The 22,065-nt window shown below is 48.7% G+C and overlaps 1 protein-coding gene across 2 annotated transcripts in view; it reads right to left on the reverse strand.

The window, feature by feature from the left end:
- Positions 1 to 22,065, reverse strand: part of GDPD5 (glycerophosphodiester phosphodiesterase domain containing 5) — a 177,747-nt gene that overhangs the window by 80,498 nt on the left and 75,184 nt on the right. For both annotated transcript variants that reach the window (XM_060235040.1, XM_060235039.1), the window contains exons 3-5: positions 12,635 to 12,728; positions 8,676 to 8,735; positions 6,596 to 6,694 (exon numbers count right to left, since the gene is read on the reverse strand). In XM_060235040.1, coding sequence (XP_060091023.1) covers positions 6,596 to 6,694; positions 8,676 to 8,735; positions 12,635 to 12,728 — 253 coding nt within the window. The remainder of the gene's footprint in view (positions 1 to 6,595; positions 6,695 to 8,675; positions 8,736 to 12,634; positions 12,729 to 22,065) is intronic.

Raw genomic sequence — 22,065 nt, forward strand, 5'->3', positions numbered from 1 at the left:
GAGTGCCTGTTATGTCTCTGCGTGATCCCCTGTTCTTTTTTCTTTTTTGACTTTCTAATTTTTATTTCAACTCCGCATAAAAAAGACATGCCAACATAAATGACAGAAATACATACAAAGTACAATCAACCCTCCCCACCACCATTCAACCACTCTCCCAGTCACCCAAGGAGCCTTGGAAGTTTGTCAGTTTCCTATTTCTATTGTTCCAAAACTAGTCCTTTACTTTTCACCCAACAATAGATAGGATCCCATGCCTCTTTACATTTTTGTAAGTTTCCATCTTGTAGTCTTGTGGTCAATATATCTAATTCCGCGGCTTCTAATAATTTCAATATAAATTCCTCTCTGTTGGGTATTTCTTGCCTTCCCGCGTTCTTGCCAGGGTGTGGTTGAATTGGTGCCATTCCACCCGGAAAGGCCCCATAGTGGCATTGTTTGCCCAAGGGCGGGCCTGCCCATACAAGTATTTCATGGGTGTGCAGCCCCCCGAGAGGACGATTAATACCCATCTGCCCCTACCCCCGGGAATCAGGATCCTGCGGTGTTTCAAGAATTGGGCTCCCGCGGGGAAATCTCTTTAGCTGAGGCTACGGGCTTCTATTCTTGATCTGGTTGGCCTCTCCTATCGGCGCTGTCTCCTGTGTAAGATGGAATAATATCTGCCACCTCTGTGAGATATCATGACGTGAGACGGCCGGGGCTGGGCAATAGGCGATGATGGAAAAGTTTTCTGAGAGCTGTTGAGTTGCCTGCTTATAAAATGCTTTTATTGTTTTATCGTATGCTATACTCCGCCCTGAGCCCTACGGAGAACGGGCGGAATAGAAATATACTAAAATAAACAAATAAAGCACAGCTTGGCTATCCGGCTGGCACTCCCTTGGACGATCAAGAGGGGGTTAGATAAAAATATGGAGCAGAGGTCCATCAGTGGCTATTAGCCACAGTGTGTGTGTGTGTTTGTGTGTGTGGATATATATATATATATATATATTTGGCCGCTGTGTGACACAGAATGTTGGACTGGATGGGCCATTGGCCTGATCTAACATGACTTCTCATGTTCTTATCACATGTTACACATCACATGTAGACTGGGCCTCGGAAAGTAGAGCATTCTTGATCACTTACGGTCTAAATCAGGGGTGGCCAAATGTGCTTAACTTAAGAGCCACATAGAATAAACGTCAGATGTTTTGAGAGCCGGAAGGAAGGAAGAAATTTAGGAAGGAGGGAGGAAGAGAGGGAGGGGAAGTGGAGGTGGAAAGAAAGTAGCTTTAACTTTAAATGTCTTCTCCAAGCCGTCAGCTCGCTCAGCTTGCAGAACTGATTTAAAGAGAGAGATGCCTTCTCCGATCCAGCCGACGGGGCAGCGGGGGCTTTGAGAGCCACATAATATGTGTGAAAGAGCCACATGTGGCTCCCCGAGTCTCAGCCACATGTGGCTCCCCGTGGGAGCCCACCCCTGGTCTAAAAGTAACTTTCTCTAAGTGAAACAAACCTCAGCTTGCATTTCAGAAATTGTAACAAAGGCAGAGGCAGGGAATCATATGGAGATGTGGCAGGCCGGCTTATCTGTGGGCAAGGTACTTCGGGGCCTGAGTTATCAGAAACTAGGGAAATGCTAATCAATAAGGTTGAAATATGAACCCCAAAGACTTCCTTCCTAGCTACCAGCTACTTCCTACCGGGTTTGATTCCCCGCTCCTCCACTTGCACCTGCCGGAATGGCCTCGGGTCAGCCATAGCTATCGTAGGAGTTGTCCTTGAAAAGGCAGCTTCTGGGAGAGCTCTCTCAGCCCCAGCCACCTCACAGGGTGTTTGTTGTGGGGGAGGAAGATAAAGGAGATTGTGAGCCGCTCTGAGACTCTTGAGTGGAGGGCGGAATATAATTCCAATGTCGTCGTCTTCTACCCTTCCTGGCCAGGCCTTGCGGCTGGGGGAAGGGATTTGTTGGCACTCCCCCCCACACACACTAAATTGAAGCTACTACACTTACAAAGGTGCGTGCAGAGAAGTGCCTTTCAAATGATTAAAGAGAAAGGTAGGCACCGTTCATGGAAGTAAAGCAACCCACAAAGACGAAGAGAGGCCTAGAACATCGCCATGGCAACCCCAGCTTCAGGGTATGAAGTGTGCGGTGTTTTTCAAAAGAAAACTTCATCATGCAACGCACACACAGACCAAAAAATGGTTGCATAAGACCAGCCTTGCCTAGACAGGCCAAACGGGTCACCGGAGTGACTCAGGGACATTCACGGGTAGATACAGATGACCAGATTAAATTGGTTAAGTCACCGTTCTCCCTCCACGAGAAAACCTCACTTCCCCCCCCATGAAAACTGTCACTTTTGTGAGAAAGGAGAGCAGTAGAGATGAGGAACTTTGCAGTGAGAATTCTCATGCGATCCAGCATTCTTTGGAGGGATAATTTATTTCACTGTTATTTTTCTCCAGTCAGTTCGGACTTACAGAAACCCTAGAAGGCCAAACTTGCTTAACGTAAGAGCCACATAGAATAAATGTCAGATGTTTGAGAGCCGCAAGACATGAACGTCAGATGTTCGAGGGATGCAAGGAAGGAAGGCAGGAAGGCAGGTATATCGGGAGGGAGAGGAGGGAGCTGTGGAAAGAAAGCAACGTGAAATGCGTTGTCCAAGCCACCAGCTGGCTTGGCTTGCAGAAGTGATTGAAAGAGACAAATGCCTTCCCCAAGCTGGCTGACGGGGTGGTAGAAGCGTAGAGAGCCACACGATATGTGTGAAAGAGCCACATGTGGCTCCCGAGCCACAGTTTGGCCACCCCTGCTGTAAGGTCTTCAAGGCAAGAGATGTTCAGAGGTGGTCTCTTCCCTCCGCATCATGACCCTGATATTTCCTGGAGGTCTCCTATCCTAGTACTAGCCAGGGCTGGCTCTGCTTGGCTTCTGAGATCGGAAGAGATCAAACATCCGGGATTGAAGAAATAACACCTGAAGGACCGTCTCTCCCCACATGTTCCCCAGAGAGTACTAAGATCAAATACAAGTTGATGGGGTGTGAAATGGCAAAGACTGACCATGAGAAAGATCTTGGGGTCATGGTAGATAACTCACTGAAAATGTCAAGACAGTGTGCGTTTGCAATAAAAAAGGCCAACGCCATGCTGGGAATTATTAGGAAGGGAATTGAAAACAAAAGAGCCAGTATCATAATGCCCCTGTATAAATCGATGGTGCGGTCTCATTTGGAGTACTGTGTGCAGTTCTGGTCGCCGCACCTCAAAAAGGATATTATAGCATTGGAGAAAGTGCAGAAAAGGGCAACTAGAATGATTAAAGGGCTGGAACACTTTCCCTATGAAGAAAGGTTGAAACGCTTGGGACTCTTTAGCTTGAAGAAACGTCGACTGCGGGGTGACATGATAGAGGTTTACAAGATAATGCATGGGATGGAGAAAGTAGAGAAAGAAGTACTTTTCTCCCTTTCTCACAATACAAGAACTCGTGGGCATTCGATGAAATTGCTGAGCAGACAGGTTAAAACGGATAAAAGGAAGTACTTCTTCACCCAAAGGGTGATTAACATGTGGAATTCTCTGCCACAGGAGGTGGTGGTGGCCACAAGCATAGCCACCTTCAAGAGGGGGTTAGATAAAAATATGGAGCAGAGGTCCATCAGTGGCTATTAGCCACAATGTGTGTGTGTGTGTATATATATGTGTGTGTGTGTGTGGAAGGAAGCCCGCCTGCAATCTACCAGGGACACGGCTTTCTCTGTAATGGCTCCTTCCTGGTGGAACCAGCTGCCGGAAGAGGTGAGGGCCCTGCGGGACCTTGCTCAGTTCCGCAGGGCGTGTAAGACAACCCTCTTCCGGCTGGCCTACAACTAATCTGGCATAGGAAACTAAGTGTAGCTCTATTAGATTTCTGCTTTGTTTTAATGCTTTGCTTTGTTTTAATGTTTTTATATTTTAAATGTTTTAATTGTGTAAATGCCTAAACTTAATTTTGTTATGTTGGATTCCATGTGCTGTGAGCCGCCCTGAGCCACCTTGGTGGGAAGGGCGGGATAGAAATCATAAATAAATAAATAAATAAATAACCACAGATATAAAATATATGAAATACGCTTCCAAAAGCAGAGGTTCTGTGACTATGAAGGCTCACGTAGGTTCGTGAACCCATTCGTCACCTAGACACCGGGGGGGGGGGGAAGCCATTTCTGGCACTGTGTATCTTGTAGCAATGAGTTCCACAGGTCGATGCTGCGTCACATAACACGGCGTTTCCTATTTAGCCTTAAAAACAATACTGCCAATCCATTTCAGGGAATTTGGTTTCAAGAAGAGTAGGTTATTATACTCTGCTTTTCTCGACCTTAAGTAGTCTCAAAGCAGCTGGCAATCTCCTTTGGTGTAGTGGTGAAGTGCGCGGACTCTTATCTGGAAGAACCCAGTTTGATTCCCCACTCCTCCACCTGCACCTGCTGGAATGGCCTTGGGTCAGCCCTGGCTCTCTTATCTGGGAGAACTGGGTTTGATTCCCCACTCCTCCACTTGCAGCTGCTGGAATGGCCTTGGGTCAGCCCTGGCTCTCTTCTCTGGGAGAACCAGGTTTGATTCCCCACTCCTCCACTTGCACCGGCTGGAATGGCCTTGGGTCAAACAGAGCTCTCTTATCTGGGAGAACCGGGTTTGATTCCCCACTCCTCCTCTTGCACCTGCTGGAATGGCCTTGGGTCAGCCAAAGCACTCTTATCTGGGAGAACCGGGTTTGATTCCCCACTCCTCCACTTGCACCTGCTGGAATGGCTGTGGGTCAGCCATAGCTTTTATAGGAGTTGTCCTTGAAAGGGCAGCTTCTGGGAGAGCTCTCTCAGCCCCACTCACCTCACAGGGTGTCTGTTGTGGCGGGGGGGGAGGTAAAGGAGATTGCGGCTGCTCTGAGATTCAGAGTATAGGGCGGGATATAAATCCAATGTCGTCTTCTTCTCCTTCCCTTCCTCTCCCCACAACAGGCAGCTTGTGAGGCAGGTGGGGCTGAGAGAGTTCAGAGAAAACTGTGACTGGCCCAGGGTCGCCCAGCAGGCTTCACGGTGAGGAGAAGGGGGGAATCAAACCCACTTCTACGGATTAGAGTCTGCCACTCTTATCATCCACTACCCCACACTAGCACTCTCTCTTTCTCTCTCTCTTTTATTTGTATGTACACGTGTACATGTGTAGGTGCGAGCGTGTGTGTACCTGGAAGTCATGGCAACCAGTGTTCCCTCTAAGCTGAGTTAGTGTGAGCTAGCTCATAGATTTTCAGCCTCCGGCTCACACATTTTTGTTTTAGCTCAGGAAGGGGCTGAAGGGGCTCTTTAGCTTGGAGAAACGTCGACTGAGGGGTGACATGATAGAGGTTGACAAGGTTATGCATGGAATGGAGAAAGTAGAGAAAGAAGTCCTTTTCTCCCTTTCTCACAATACAAGAACTCGTGGGCATTCGATGAAACTGCTGAGCAGTCAGGTTAAAACGGATAAAAGGAAGTCCTTCTTCACCCAAAGGGTGATTAACATGTGGAATTTACTGCCACAGGAGGTGGTGGCGGCTATAAGCATAGCCAGCTTCAAGAGGGGATTGGATAAAAATATGGAGCAGAGGTCCATCAGTGGCTATTAGCCACAGCATATTGTTGGAACTCTCTGTCTGGGGCAGTGATGCTCTGTATTCTTAGTGCTTGGGGGGGGGGCACAGTGGGAGGGCTTCTAGTCTCCTGGCCCCACTGGTGGACCTCCTGATGGCACCTAGGTTTTTTGGCCACTGTGTGACACAGAGTTTTGGACTGGATGGCCCATTGGCCTGATCCAACAGGGCTTCTCTAATGTTCTTATGTGACACAGAGTGTTGGACTGGATGGGCCACCGGCCTGATCCAACATGGCTTCTCTAACGTTCTTATGTGACACAGAGTGTGGGACTGGATGGGCCATTGGCCTGATCTACAATGGCTTCTCTTATGTTCTTATGTGACACAGAGTGTTGGACTGGATGGGCCCTTGGCCTGATCCAACATGGCTTCTCTTATGTTCTTATGTAACACAGAGTGTTGGACTGGATCGGCCCTTGGCCTGATCCAACATGGCTTCTCTTATGTTCTTATGTAACACAGAGTGTTGGACTGGATGGGCCATTGGCCTGATCCAACATGGCTTCTCTTATGTTCTTATGTGACACAGAGTGTGGGACTGGATGGGCCACTGGCCTGATCCAACAGGGCTTCTCTTATGTTCTTATGTGACACAGAGTGTGGGACTGGATGGGCCATTGGCCTGATCCAACATGGCTTCTCTTATGTTCTTAGGATATTTAGAGGGGTGGCTGAATAAAGCCCGCCCCACCTCCCAGCTGCTGGTATTCCAAGGAGGTCACCCATTCAAGCACTTGCCAGAGTCGGTCCCGCTTCTGAGGTCTGACAAGATTGGGCTTGCCTGGGCTATCTAAGCGAGGGCCTTGGCTCCTTCTTTCAAGAGCACCGACCTCCGCTCCACGAATCTCCCAGAGGCGCTGCTATTTCGAAAAGAAGTTCCTGAGATATCCTCCCCACCCCGCCCTGAGCTAGGCCGCTTACCTGCAACGATATGATGACCATGTCCCATTCGTCATCCCAGAGCTGGGCTATCGAACACATCGTGATGACAGTGGCTATAAAGGTCGTTACCAACCCAATCTGCAACGAAAGGAGGAGTGAGATTCCATTTCATATGTCTTCCCCTCATACTTACACACAGCCCTCCCGCAAGAGGAGAAGCGTTCGAGACGGGCGTGGCGGGTGGGCAAAGCCACAAAATGGCTGCCCGCGGAATGAACGCTGCGGATATACAGGCCCAACAGTGGCCTCAGAACAGGCTAAAATCACAAATGGGGCGCGAGCAGAGAACTTATTTGTGACTTTTCTCCCTTTCTCACCATCCAAGAACGTGGGCGCTCCACAGACTAGCTGAGCAGTCAGGTTAGAACGGGATAAAAGGAAGTACTTCTTCGCCCAAAGGGTGATTAACACATGGGATTCACTGCCACAGAAGGTGGCGGCGGCCGCAGACATAGACAGTTTCAAGAGGAGACTGGATAAACACATGGAGCAGAGGTCCATCAGTGGCTATTCACCACAAGGGATAGATAGAACTCTCTGACCAGTTTCGCACTCGCCTTACACCGCTCTCACCTTTGTCTTCTCAGCGTGGCTTCCTTCCCATTTCCCACTATCTGCCCCGCTAAAAAATCAGTTTCTGTTTGCTGTGTGAAAATGCCAATGCTTGCTGCAGCCCCGGGGCAGGTAGTGGGAAATCGGAAGGGAGCCGCGCTGAGAAGACGAATGTGAGAGCGATGTAAGGTGAGTGCAAAATAGGTCTCTGTCTGGGGCAAATGATACTCTGCATTCTTGGTGCTTGGGGGGTGGGGGGCAACAGTGGGAGGGCTTCTAGTGTCCTGGCCCCGCTGGTGGACCTCCTGATGACAGCTGGTTTTTTGGCCACTGTGTGACACAGAGTGTCGGACTGGATGGGCCATTGGCCCGATCCAACATGGCTTCTCTTATGTTCTTATGTGACACAGAGTGTTGGACTGGATGGGCCATTGGCCTGATCCAGCATGGCTTCTCTTATGTTCTTATGTGACACAGAGTGTTGGACTGGATGGGCCATTGGCCTGATCCAGCATGGCTTCTCTTATGTTCTTATGTGACACAGAGTGTTGGACTGGATGGGCCTTTGGCCTGATCCAGCATGGCTTCTCTTATGTTCTTATGTGACACAGAGTGTCGGACTGGATGGGCCTTTGGCCTGATCCAGCATGGCTTCTCTTATGTTCTTATGCGACACAGAGTGTTGGACTGGATGGGCCTTTGGCCTGATCCAGCATGGCTTCTCTGATGTTCTTATGTGACACAGAGTGTCGGACTGGATGGGCCTTTGGCCTGATCCAACATGGCTTCTCTGATGTTCTTATGTGACACAGAGTGTTGGACTGGATGGGCCTTTGGCCTGATCCAGCATGGCTTCTCTTATGTTCTTATGTGACACAGAGTGTTGGACTGGATGGGCCTTTGGCCTGATCCAGCATGGCTTCTCTTATGTGACACAGAGTGTCGGACTGGATGGGCCATTGGCCTGATCCAGCATGGCTTCTCTTATGTTCTTATGTGACACAGAGTGTTGGACTGGATGGGCCTTTGGCCTGATCCAACAGGGCCTCTCTTATGTTCTTATGTGACACAGAGTGTCGGACTGGATGGGCCATTGGCCTGATTCAACGTGGCTTCTCTTATGTTCTTATGTTTGGGGTAGTGATGTTCTGTCTTCTTGGTGCTTGGGGGGGCACAATGGGAGGGCTTCTAGTGTCCTGGCCCCACTGGTGGACCTCCTAATGACAGCTGGTTTTTTGGCCACCGTGTGACACAGAGTGTTGGACTGGACGGGCCAATGGCCTGATCCAACATGGCTTCTCTTATGTTTTTATGTGACACAGAGTGTTGGAGTGGACGGGCCAATGGCCGGATCCAACATGGCTTCTCTTATGTTCTTATGGACTTTGTGGCTGGGCCAAGGATTCAAACCCACATTTCCCCAATCCTAGTCTCTCACTCTAACCACTTAACCACATCTATTTTCTCAAACGCCAGGGGGATTGTCGTATACCGAGGGAGAACTAACCTTGTGGATCCAGTGTAGGTTCAATTGCTGTCCCACTGCTATGTGACATAGTGCTAAAATCTGGAAGCAAACAAACAAGCAAGACAGACATCAGAGACAGGAACGTCGGTGTAGCCATTCGGACCCAGGAAATTTTTTATTTATTTACGTTACATTTATATCCCGCCCATTCCATACAGCAGGGGTGGCCAACGGTAGCTCTCCAGATGTTTTTTGCCTACAACTCCCATCAGCCCCAGCCATTGGCCATGTTGACTGGGGCTGATGGGAGTTGTAGGCAAAGGACATCTGGAGAGCTACCGTTGGCCATCCCTGCCATACAGACTCAAGGTGGCTAATAATGCGTGGGACGGGGAAAGTAGAGAAAGAAGTACTTTTCTCCCTTTCTCACAATACAAGAACTCGTGGGCATTGGATGAAATTGCTGAGCAGACAGGTTAAAACGGATAAAAGGAAGTACTTCTTCACCCAAAGGGTGATTAACACGTGGAATTCACTGCCACAGGAGGTGGTGGCGGCCACAAGCATAGCCACCTTCAAGAGGGGTTTAGATAAAAATATGGAGCAGAGGTCCATCAGTGGCTATTAGCCACTGTGTGTGCGTATATATACACACACACACACACACACACACACACACAATTTTTGCCACTGTGTGACAGAGTGTTGGACTGGATGGGCCATTGGCCTGATCTAACATGGCTTCTCTTATGTTCTTACAGCGTAAAATAGACAGTAAACAAAAAACAATATTAAACCAATAAAACAATCATGTAAAAGACAACGGTGCTACTTCAGGCGGATCACGTAATATTTTCTTTCTCACGCGCAGAGATCCTGGGCAGTTAGCAATAAAAGCGCTACGGATCCAGATACGGCGGCAGCCCTCTCCCATTAGATGTCGTACGCCATCAGAAACAGTGCAGTCTTGCAGGCCCCGTGGAACTGCGATCGATCCCGCAGGGCCCTGATGGCTTCTGGGAGGGTGTTCCAAAGTATTGGGGCCGCCACCGAGAAGGCTCTTGCTCTGGTGGGGTTGCGCCTAGCCTCCTTGAGCCCAGGGATAGCTGGAAGATTTTGAGAGCTTGATCGCAGGGCTCTCTGGGGAACGTGTGGGGCAAGGCGGTCCTGCAGATAGGTAGATCCTGGGCTTTAGCACCTGACAACGATGCTGATCCTGTGGATTTGGGCAGATCTTGAGAAGGAGGACAGGACATCCTCCTTCGTGTTTTACCAATTTATTGATAGCATATGGTTACAGAACTTAATTTCCCTTCGTTGCTTCAATACTAACCCATATGACTTTTCAATCCCCCCTCCCTCCAATATAGACTTTCCCGAGGTTATAGATTCTAATTCAATACTAAAGATACATCTGTCTAATCAAAATTATATATATATTTCCCCCCCCTTCTTGCTTCTTCGTTTCCCCCCCCCCCCCAATATTACTAAAAAATTGTCCAATGTCTTCTTACATTCGACTCTTTCTCTATGTATTCTTTAAACTTCCTCTACTCTTTTTTAAATATCTCCAAATCATAGTCTCTTAATGTTCTAGTTAATTTATCCATTTCACTCCACGATAGAACTTTCATAGTCCAATCCCATTTATCCGGTATTTTTTCTTGCTTCCAAAGCTGCGCATACAATGTCCTAGCAGCTGATAGCAGGTACCAAATTAGAGTCCTATATTCCTTTGGATATTTTTCTAATTGTAATCCAAGCAAAAATGTCTCTGCAATTTTCTTAAAGTCGTAACCCAATATTTTGGAGATTTCTTGTTGTATCATCTTCCAATACTCTTTCGCTTTTTCACATGTCCACCACATATGGAAGAAAGAACCTTCATGTTTTTTACACTTCCAACATCTATCCGACATTTTCTTGCTCATCTTAGCCAATTTTTTCGGGGTCATATACCACCTGTACATCATCTTAAAACAATTTTCTTTTATGCTCTGACAAGTTGATATCTTCATTGATTTCATCCAAAGGTATTCCCATGCATCCATTTGTATTTCTCTATTCACATTGATTGCCCATTTGACCATTTGAGATTTTACTACTTCTTCTTCTTCTGTAGACCATTTCAATAATAACTTATATACTTTTGATATCAATTTTTCATTATCACCAAGCAGGACCCTTTCCAATTCTGTTTGTTCTCGTCTAATTCCTTCCGATTTTATATCATTGGGACATCCTCCTTCAGTGGCATCAGTGCCGGTTGGCATCTCATGGGGCATTCTTACATGCCCAGGGAAATGCTGATTGCTACTTTGGGGTCAGGAAACAATTTTCCTCCTGGCCACTTTGGCCAGGGGTCTTAGAGGGTTTTTGCCATCTTCTGGGCATGGAGCAGGGGGCACTGGGGAAGTATGGGTAAGGGCGATGCATTTGTGAATTTCTTGCATAGTGCAGGGGGGTTGGATTAGATCACGGGGGGCCAAACTGTGGCTCAGGAGTCACATGTGGCTCTTTTACATATATTGAGTGGTACCTGAAACCCCTACCGCCCTGTTGGCAGGCTCGAAGAGGGCGTTTTTCTCTTTAAATCACTTCTCCAAGCCAAGCCAGCTGGCAGCTTGGAGAATGCATTTAAAGTTAAAGTTGCTTTCTTCCCCGCTCTCCTCCCCCCCAATCTATTTGCCTGCCTTCCTGTCTTGTGGCTCTCAAACATCTGATGTTTATTCTATGCGGCTATGTTTGGCCACCCCTGGAAGAGATGACCGCGAAGGTCCCTTCCAGCTCTATGATTCTGCTTGTCACGTTCTCAGACACTGCAATTGCAGGGGTGGCCAACGATAGCTCTCCAGATGTTTTTTTTTGCCTACAACTCCCATCAGCCCCAGTCAGCAAGGGCAATGGCTGGGGCTGATGGGAGTTGTAGGCACAAAACATCTGAAGCGCTACCATTGGCCACCCCTGTGCTATTGTAATGTACTGGGTTCGGACGCTCTTAACAGCAAACATTTTTTATTGGCGAGTACATCACAAAGACAAGATGGCAGGGCTGGGGCCCCTATTATATACATTACCCGGAACAACCCTGCTGGAATGGCTTTGGGTCAGCCAGAGCTCTCTTATCTGGGAGAACCAGGTTTGATTCCCCACTCCTCCACTTTCAGCTGCTGGAATGGCCTTGGGTCAGCCAGAGCTCTCTTCTCTGGGAGAACCAGGTTTGATTCCCCCCTCCTCCACTTTCAGCTGCTGGAATGGCCTTGGGTCAGCCAGAGCTCTCTTCTCTGGGAGAACCAGGTTTGATTCCCCCCTCCTCCACTTTCAGCTGCTGGAATGGCTTAAGGTCAGCCATAGCTCTCTTCTCTGGGAGAACTGGGTTGATTCCCCACTCCTCCACTTTCAGCTGCTGGAATGGCCTTGGGTCAGCCAGAGCTCTCTTATCTGGGAGAACTGCGTTTGATTCCCCACTCCTCCACTTACAGCTGCTGGAATGGCCTTGGGTCAGCCATAGCTCTCGCAAGAGTTGTCGTTGAAAGGGCAGATTCTGGGCGAGCTCTCTCAGCCCCAACCACCCCACAGGGTGTCTGTTGTGGGGGTGGAAGATAAAGGAGATTGTGAGCCACTCTGAGATTCAGAGTGGAGGGCAGGATATAAATCCAATGTCATCTTATTATTACTACATTGCAATATATAATGAAATAATTATACAACTCACGGCCCGGTTGCTAACAGGCCACGGACCGGTGCCGGTCCATGACCTGGGGGTTGAGGACCCCTGCTGTAGCTGACCTTTCCCTTTTCAGCTTGCTGGAATCAGAATGCGGCCCTTGTCCAAAACTAGTTACCAGCATTAAACCCTCTTGACAGCTCTATGAGAGAGACCCGACATGCGTCAGCAGAACCAACAACGCTCCCTTTTGGGAGAGCTAACAGCGCTCCAACATTTAACACAAAATCTGGGAGGGGCGAGAAACCTTTCCTTTTCCTCTTGTACTTACCAACAAGGCCGTGATATACGTGAAACCAGCAGCTGTTGTAACCAGTATTGGAACGGACCAGTCGCTCCAATATCCCATTCTATTATATAAAAACCTGAAGGACAAAAGAGGAGATATAAAAACAAAGAATTAGATGCCGGCATTTTATCAACAGGTCTGCTCATCTGCATGGGGCTTAAATGGGGGGGAAGGGGTCTTCTTTCCGCAAGTAAGAATAGCACAATTGGAGCAGGATGTGAACTCAAGACAGCTCGGGCACTCAGGTAGCCTCAGGGCGATGAAGAAAACTGGAGTGAGCTGTGTGTCGCCACGGGCAAGCTGCTGAAAAAGCGAAGGCCGCCGCTGCCTCTTCCCCATTTCCTCCCTGGATCTTGCGGGGAGGAAGTGGGGAGGAGGCAGCGGCGACCACCGTTTTCAGCGGCTTACTCGTCCTTCCCGACACTGCTGCCCCAGCACTGATCGTGAGCGCGGTGGAAGGAGGGCACTGAAGCCTCTGGTTTCCACGCTGTTTTACCCACCTATCATGGCAGGGGGGGGCAGCCTCAAAAGAGCCTCGGGAGCGTGGCACTTCACTGCCCGATCCTGGGCATTAAAACTGGGAGGGAGGGGGAGGCAAATAGGGATTTGCCTAGGGGGAGAGGGTGAGGGGCAAGTTTGGCACCCCCGCCCTGCCAGCGCCCTAGATAAATGCCTAGCTTGCCTAGTGGGCAGGCTGACCGTGCGGTCCAGTACCTCTGCTCTTAGGACTACAGCTCCAAGGGTTTTCTTTTGTGGGGTGGGGGGCCCACCATACATGGTTGCAGGGTGAAAAGTATCCTAACCCCAAAGAGAGCCCATTAAGAGAACAGAACCATTAGGAAGCAGCTATCGAGACCCTCGGAAGGCCCCGTCCCTGTAAATCTGTGCTGCAAACAGCACCTTACCTGCTCGGGGCTGGTGGAAATGTCAAATTTGCATTTAAATAGAGTCACGCTTCCTATTAAACCTTACTAAAGCTGAGGTTTATCAAGGAGGAAAAACGCCGGTGCGCTGCCGGGGGAAGGATCAAATCAAACCGCTGAAGAGCACACATTGGGAGAATGTGAAAAGCAAAGACCAGAAATGTAACGACAAGCACATTCCTGGACTCTGATTGAGGACAGCCAAAGCCTTGACACGGGAAGCTGGCAAAATGGGACAAGGGGACCAGGAAGGCATGGGGAAGGGGGACGGGATGCCAATGGCATAATAGGGAGGGTCCTTCTACATGTCCTAATGGGGTGGCCAAGGCAGGTGAACTTTGCAGCCCCGCCAACATAATCTGGTACAAGAGGCTAGGGTGGGAACAGTAGTTAAGAACGCCGGACTCTAATCTGGGAGAACGGGGTTTGATTCCCCACTCCTCCTCCACAGTTTGCAAGACACGACCAAATCTGTTAACGGCTCCAAGCGGGCAGCCGTGTTGGTCTGAAGTAGTATAACGGGATAGGAGTCGATGGCACCTTTAAGACCCACTTAGTTTTATTCGGGACATAAGCTTTCGTGCGCACGCGCGCGTCTTCAGATGAGGAATGAGGTGCAGTAAGCAGAGCCGCATAGAGCTGGTGGGGTTTGGAATGCCAAGTGGTACAAAGTTTAGTTTATTTATGATTCATATCCCGCCCTTCCCACCAAGGTGGCTCAGGGCAGCTCACAACACGTAAAATCTAACATAAAAATATTAAATTAAGCATTTTACACAGTTAAAAACATTAAAACATAGCAGAAATCTCATAGAACTACACTCAATTTCCTATGTCGGTTAGTTATAGGCCAGCCGGAAGAGGGTTGTCTTACAGGCCCTGCGGAACTGAGCAAGGTCCCGCAGGGCCCTCACCTCTTCCGGCAGCTGGTTCCACCAGGCAGGGGCCATTACAGAGAAAGCCCTGTCCCTGGTAGATTTCAGGGAATGCCCTCATTTTGACTCAGGTTTATTAGCAACAGAATAATTAACAGGCAGCCTCACATTCTGACATGTTACTGTTTTATGGTTTCCCACGCTAACGCAACCCGGATCAAAGGTTTTCTGAATTTCTTAATTTTACTATTCTGCTATTGGATTTTAACTTTGTACCACATGACAATTCCAAACCCCACCAGCTATATGTGGCTCTGCTTACTGTACCTCATTCCTTGTCTGAAGAAGTGTGCGTACACACGAAAGCTTACGTTCCAAACAAAACCGAGTTGGTCTTAAAAGTGCAATCGACACCTATTTTGTTATACAAGTTTTATCTAGAACGTAAGCTTTCGTGTGCTCTCTAAGCACACTTCATCAGACGAGGGGATCGGGTATTGTGGCTGAAATACATGCAGTTTGTGGATTAAGAGGCCTCTTAATCCACAAACTGCATGTATTCCAGCCACAATACCCGATCCCCTCGTCTGATGAAGTATGTTTAGAGAGCACACGTTCTAAATGAAATCTGTTACGATAAGACATTTCGGACGATAAGACGTTTTGGAGAGAATTCATTCACCGTAAATCAGGAGTGCCGCATAATCCACACGGTGACGCCCTAGGAGTTTAACCATGACTCTATGGTCTTTACCATGGAGATCAGGAGCAACTCCTAGAGCACTGTCCAGAAGTGACATCACGTCCTCCACAAACCCCAGACACCACTTTGAAGATCTGGCATTTGCTTTGCAGTGTTGGCAACTTTATAAGAAGAAGAAGATATTGGATTTATATCCCGCCCTCCACTCCGAAGAGTCTCAGAGCGGCTCACAATCTCCTTTACCTTCCTCCCCCACAACAGACACCCTGTGAGGTAGATGGAGATATTGGATTTATATCCCGCCCTCCACTCTGAAGAGTCTCAGAGCAGCTCACAATCTCCTTTATCTTCCGCCCCCATAACAGACATCCTGTGAGGTGGGTGGGGCTGGAGAGGGCTCTCACAGCAGCTGCCCTTTCAAGGACAACCTCTGCCAGAGCTCTGGCTGACCCAAGGCCATTCCAGCAGATGCAAGTGGAGGAGTGGGGAATCAAACCCGGTTCTCCCAGATAAGAGTCTGCACACTTAACCACTACACCAGACTGGCAAAGTCACATTTCCTACAACAGTTGATCCCATGAAGAGGAGACACAGAGAGACATGAAGAGGAGATTCATAGTCTACAACAGACACCGAAGACACACTGTCCAAACAAAAATCCAAACCCGTTCTGTTACATTGTAAAAAATTCAGAAGAATAAAAAAACCCCTGGAACGTACTTTTATATGTCTTTGGAAGCCACAATTTCACACAAGACATATGGATAAACATCTGGAGCAGAGGTCCATCAGTGGCTATTAGCCACAGGGTATAGATGGAACTCTCTGTCTTGGGCAGTGATGCTTTGTATTCTTGGCGCTTGAGAGGGCCACAGTGGGAGGGCTTCTAGTGTCCTGGCCTCACTGATGGACCTCCTGATGACACCTGGTTTTGTGGCCACTGTGTGACACAGAGTGTTGGACTGGATGGGCCATTGGCCTGATTCAACATGGCTTCTCTTATGTTCTTATGTCTGGGGCGGTGATACTCTGCATTCTTGGTGCTGGGGGGGGGGGCACAGTGGGAGGGCTTCTAGTGTCCTGGCCCCACTGATGGACCTCCGGATGGCAGCTGGGTATTTTGGCCAATGTGACACAGAGTTTTGGACTGGATGAGCCATTGACCTGATCCATCATGGCTTCCCTTACATTCTTATGTGACACAGAGTGTTGGACTGGATGAGCCATTGACCTGATCCATCATGGCTTCTCTTACGTTCTTATGTGACACAGAGTGTTGGACTGGATGGGCCATTGGCCTGATCCATCATGGCTTCTCTTATGCTCTTATGTGACACAGAATGTTGGACTGGATGGGCCACTGGCCTGATCCATCATGGCTTCTCTTATGTTCTTATGTAACACAGAGTGTTGGACTGGATGGGCCACTGGCCTGATCCAACAGGGCTTCTCTTATGTTCTTATGTGACACAGATTGTTGGACTGGATGGGCCATTGGCCTGATCCGACATGGCTTCTCTTATGTTCCTATGAAACAGAATATTGCTACAGGTGCAATCTCTGAGGATTTTGCAGAAAAGATCCCCAAGCCGAAGACATGGTGAAAGGTCTGAGCGATGAACAGGTACGCAACTTTCTGCAAGCTGTGACCTCTCAACCCGTCTGCAATTTTTTGGGTGTCGCGGCTCTGCTTTGCAGGATTTTGGGGAAGCTTGAAGCACTATATCAATAATAAACGTCATCAACAAGGAAAAAAACTCCCGTCACCACCTTAGAAGGTTTCAAGGCCTGGCCATGACTCTTCTTGATTTTGAAGAAACATCAGACAATTCAGAGAGCTCGCTGCCCGCTCTGAGTCATTTCGTTTGCCTGCTGTAATTCCCCCCCTTCTCTGTTTCTTCTCAAGGTGAAGAAGAGACAGGAAAGAAGGCAGTCAGGACCACAGTGTTGTGGTGAACCAAATAAGATGTGAAACAGCTAAGAATGACGGGATGTGTTGTTTTCAAGATGAGTAGTGGCAAAGGAAAGATCTCTACAACAGTGCTCCCTCTCTCTCCTTTTCTTTCCTCACGAGATGATGATGATATTGGATTTATATCCCACCCTATACTCTGAATCTCAGAGAGGTCACAATCAATGTTCGCTCTAAGCTGCAGAGTCTTATGGGCAAAATTTCTACTTTTTGAGCTACTGGCATTACAGTTGTGAGCTCCTGCATAAATTAGTGTGCTGTGGGGTCATCCTTCCTGCGCTAAGACAAAAATGTGTGAGCTGGAGGCTAAAAATCTGTGAGCTAGCTCACACTAACTCAGCTTAGAGGGAACACTGGTCAGGCGCCATCCTTCCTGAGGTAAAACAAAAATGTGTGAGCTGGAGGCTAAAAATCTTTGAGGCAGCTCACGCTAACTGAGCTTAGAGGGAACACTGGTCAGGGGCCATCCTTCCTGAGGTAAAACAAAAATGTGTGAGCTGGAGGCTAAAAATCTTTGAGGCAGCTCACGCTAACTGAGCTTAGAGGGAACACTGGTCAGGGGCCATCCTTCCTGAGGTAAAACAAAAATGTGTCAGCTGGAGGCTAAAAATCTATGAGGTAGCTCACGCTAACTCAGCTTAGAGGGAACACTGGTCACAATCTCCCTTACCTTCCCCCCCTCCACAACAGACACCCTGTGAGGTGGGTGCGGCTGAGAGGGCTCTCATAGCAGCTGCCCTTTAAAGGACAACTCCTACAAGAGCTCTGGCTGACCCAAGACCATTCCAGCAGGTGCAAGTGGAGGAAGAAGAAGAAGAAGAAGAAGATTTTGGATTTATATCCCACCCTATACTCTGAATCTCAGAGTCTCAGAGCGCTCACAATCTCTTCTACCTTCAACACCCCACAGCAAACACCCTGTGAAGTAGGAGGGGCTGAGAGTACTTTTACAGCAGCTGCCCTTTCAAGGACAGCTTCCATGAAAGCTATGGCTGACCCAAGGCCACCTCAGCCGGTGCAAGTGGAGGAGTGGGGAATCAAACCCGGTTTTCCCAGATAAAGAGTCCGCGTACTTATCCACTACACCAAACTGGCTCTCGAGCGGGGAATCAATCCCGGTTCTCCCAGATAAGAGTCCGCACACTTAACCACAACGAACTGGCTCTCTAGATTCTATCTTGAGTGGAGATTTATAGTCTACAATAGACACTGAAGCCACGCTGTCTAAACAAAAATCCAAACCTGGTTTTGTGGCATTTTCAAAAATTCAGAAAAAAACACACACAAATAAACCCTGGAACACCCTTTTATATGTCTTTGGACTCCACAATTTCACACAAGACTGACAATAACCAACACATTCTAAAATAGTGGCATTATATTTCCCTTCTTGGAGAGCCAGTTTGGTGTATTGGTTAAGTGCGTATCTGGGAGAACAGGGTATGATTCTCCACGCCTCCACTTGCACCTGCTAGCATGGCCTTGGGTCAGCCATAGCTCTGGCAGAGGTGGTCCTTGAAAGGGCAGCTGCTGTGAGAGTCCTCTCAGCCCCACCCACCTCACAGGGTGTCTGTTGTGGGGGAGGAAGGTAAAGGAGGTCGTGAGCCGCTCTGAGACTCTTTGGAGTGTAGGGCGGGATATAAATCCAATATCTTCATCTACCTCACAGGGTGTCTGTTGTGGGGGAGGAAGGGAAAGGAGATTGTGAGCCGCTCTGAGACTCTTTGGAGTGCAGGGCGGGATATAAATCCAATATCTTCATCTACCTCACAGGGTGTCTGTTGTGGGGGAGGAAGGGAAAGGAGATTGTGAGCCGCTCTGAGACTCTCCGGAGTGGAGGGTGGGATATAAATCCAGTATCTTCATCTACCTCACAGGGTGTCTGTTGTGGGGGAGGAAGGGAAAGGAGATTGTGAGCCGCTCTGAGACTCTTCGGAGTGGAGGTCAGGATATAAATCCAATATCTTCATCTACCTCACAGGGTGTCTGTTGTGGGGGAGGAAGGGAAAGGAGATTGTGAGCCACTCTGAAACTCTTCGGAGTGGAGGGCGGGATATAAATCCAATATCTTCATCTACCTCACAGGGTGTCTGTTGTGGGGGAGGAAGGGAAAGGAGATTGTGAGCTGCTCTGAGACTCTTCAGAGTGGAGGGAGGGAGGGATATAAATCCAATATTTTATTATTATTATTTAGGAATCTGGGTGTTCCTGCCCCTCAAATAACAACAGTCAGGATATGTTTAGCAAAGGGGCAGAAACTTCCATGCACACACCTTCAATATTATAGTGGAGCTGGCAAGTCCCCGGTCTGGGCAGGGAAATCTCCCGCCCGGGAGTCAGATGGAATCTGTAAACAGCAAAGCCAATGAATGGAGTGTCAGGAGGACTGGCTCGCTTGGCGGGAAATACTGCAATCAACCAGCAGGTGGCAGTGGAGGTGACTGAAGAGGGAAGTGAGGAACCCCTTTTGTGAGTTGGGTGGACTCAGGACAGTGTTCCCCTGCCGGGTGGAACTCAGCATCTAGACCTCCTACAGGGCCCAAAGAGGAACAGTGCTCATGGGCCAGCAGAGCGTTCTGTGACTTGTACCGCAAGACCATCCACAAGGTGGGACGGAGCAGATATAGAATCCCTCAGAGTCTCAGGGAGGATTACGTTCTCGTAGTATCATAGAACCACAGAGTCAGAACAGACCTCCAGGATCATGTAGTCCAACCCTCTGCATGATGCAGGAAAACCACAAGTTCCTCCCCCTGCCTTCCTTTTAACCTCCCCCTGCCTTCCTTGCCTAAGTTCACAGGATCCACGTTGCTGTCAGATGGCCCTCTAGCCTCTGTTTGAAAACCTTCAAGGAAGGAGAGCCCACCACCTCCCGAGGAAGCCCGTGCCACTGAGGAACCGCTCTAAATTCACAGATACCTCCCCCTAAATTCACAGGATCTTCATTGCTGTCAGAGGGCCATCTAGCCTCTGTTGAAAAACCTCCAAGGAAGGAGAGCCCACCACCTCCTGAGGAAGCCTGTTCCACTGAGGAACTGCTCTGACAGTCAGAAAGTTCTTCCTAATGTTGAGCTGGAAACTCTTTTGATTTAATTTCAACCCATTTGTTCTGGTCCTACCTTCCGGGGCCACAGAAAACAATTCCACACCATCCTCCATACGACAGCCCTTCAAATACTTGAAGATGGTGATCATATCACCTCTCAGCCGCCTCCTGTCCAGGCTAAACGTCCCCAGCTCCTTCAACCTTTCCTCACAGGACTTGGTCTCAAGACCACTCCACCATCTTTGTCGCCCTCCTCTGGACCCCTTCCAGCATGTCTATATCCTTAAATTGTGGTGCCCAAAACTGAACACAAGACTCTAGGAAAGTCTAACTGGGGCACAGTAAAGCAACACAATCGCTTCGTGTGATCTGGACACTAGACTTCTCGATGTAGCCCAAAATCGCATTTGCCTTTTTAGCCACCGCATCACCCTGTTGACTCATGTTCAGCGTGTGATCCACTAAGACCCCTAGATCCTTTTTGCACAGACTACTGCCAAGAGAAGACTCTCCCATCCTATAATTATACATTTGATTTTTTCTACCTAAATGCAGAACTTTAAATTTATCCCTGTTAAAATTCATTTTATTTGTTTTAGCCCAGTTTTCCAGCCTGTCAAGGTCATCCAGTATCTCCTTCCCTTCCTCTTTCCACAGCAGACACCCTGTGAGGCAGGTGGGGGGGGGGGGCTGAGAGAGCTCTTTCGATACCTTGAGAGAACAGCTCAGAGAGAACCTGTGACTATTCCAAGGTCAACTAGCTGGCTGCATGTGGAGGAGTAGGGTATCGAATCCGATTTGCCAGATGAGAGTCTGCTGCTCTTCACCATCACACCAGACTGACTCTCCACCAGACAGAGGAGTTAACCGAGGCAGAGGGCAAATCCCTCTAGGGCGGGGTTGGGCAAACTTGCTTAACGTAAGACCCACCCACAAAATAAACATCAGACATTTGAGAGCCACAAGGCACGAATATTAGATGTTTGAGAGCCGCAAGACGGAAGGAAGGAAGGAAGGAAGGAAGGAAGGAAGGAAGGAAGGAAGGAAGGAAGGAAGGAAGGAAGGAAGGAAGGAAGGAAGGAAGGAAGGAAGGAAAAGAGATGGGGAAGGAGGAGGGATAGAGAGGTGGAAAGAAAGAAACTTTAACTTTAAATGCATTCTCCAAGCCGCCAGCGGGTTTGGCTTGGAGAAGGAGGAGAAGAAGATGACTACAGATTTATACCCCGCCCTTCTCTCTGAATCAGAGACTCAGAGCAGTTTACAATCTCCTATGTCTTCTCCCCCCGACAAAAGACACCCTGTGAGTTGAGTGGGGCTGTGAGGGCCCTCACAGCAGCTGCCCTTTCAAGAACAACTCCTACGAGAGATATGGCTGACCCAAGGCCATTCCAGCACTTGCAAGTGGAGGAGTGAGGAATTAAACCCGGTTCTCCCAGAGAAGAAGAAGATATTAGATTTATATCCCCCCTCGACTCCGAAGAGTCTCAGAGCAGCTCACATTCTCCTTTACCTTCCTCCTCCACAACAGACACCCTGTGAGATGCGTGGGACTGGAGAGGGCTCTCCCAGTAGCTGCCCTTTCTAGGACAACCTCTGCCAGGGCTATGGCTGACCCAAAGCCATGCTAGCAGGTGCAAGTGGAGGAGTGGGGAATCAAACCTGGTTCTCCCGATAAGAGTCCGCACACTTAACCTCTACACCAAATGGCTCTCAGGAAGAGAGCTCTGGTAGACCCAAGGCAATTCCAGCAGCTGCCACTGGAGGAGCGGGGAATCAAACCCAGTTCTTCCAGATAAGAGAGCTCTGGCAGACCCAAGGCCATTCCAGCAGCTGCAAGTGGAGGAGTGGGGAATCAAACGTCGTTCTCCCAGATAAGAGAGCTCTGGCTGACGCA

The sequence above is a fragment of the Heteronotia binoei genome, chromosome 3 (genome assembly GCF_032191835.1).
Source record: "Heteronotia binoei isolate CCM8104 ecotype False Entrance Well chromosome 3, APGP_CSIRO_Hbin_v1, whole genome shotgun sequence".
Classification (NCBI taxonomy): Eukaryota; Metazoa; Chordata; class Lepidosauria; order Squamata; family Gekkonidae; genus Heteronotia; species Heteronotia binoei.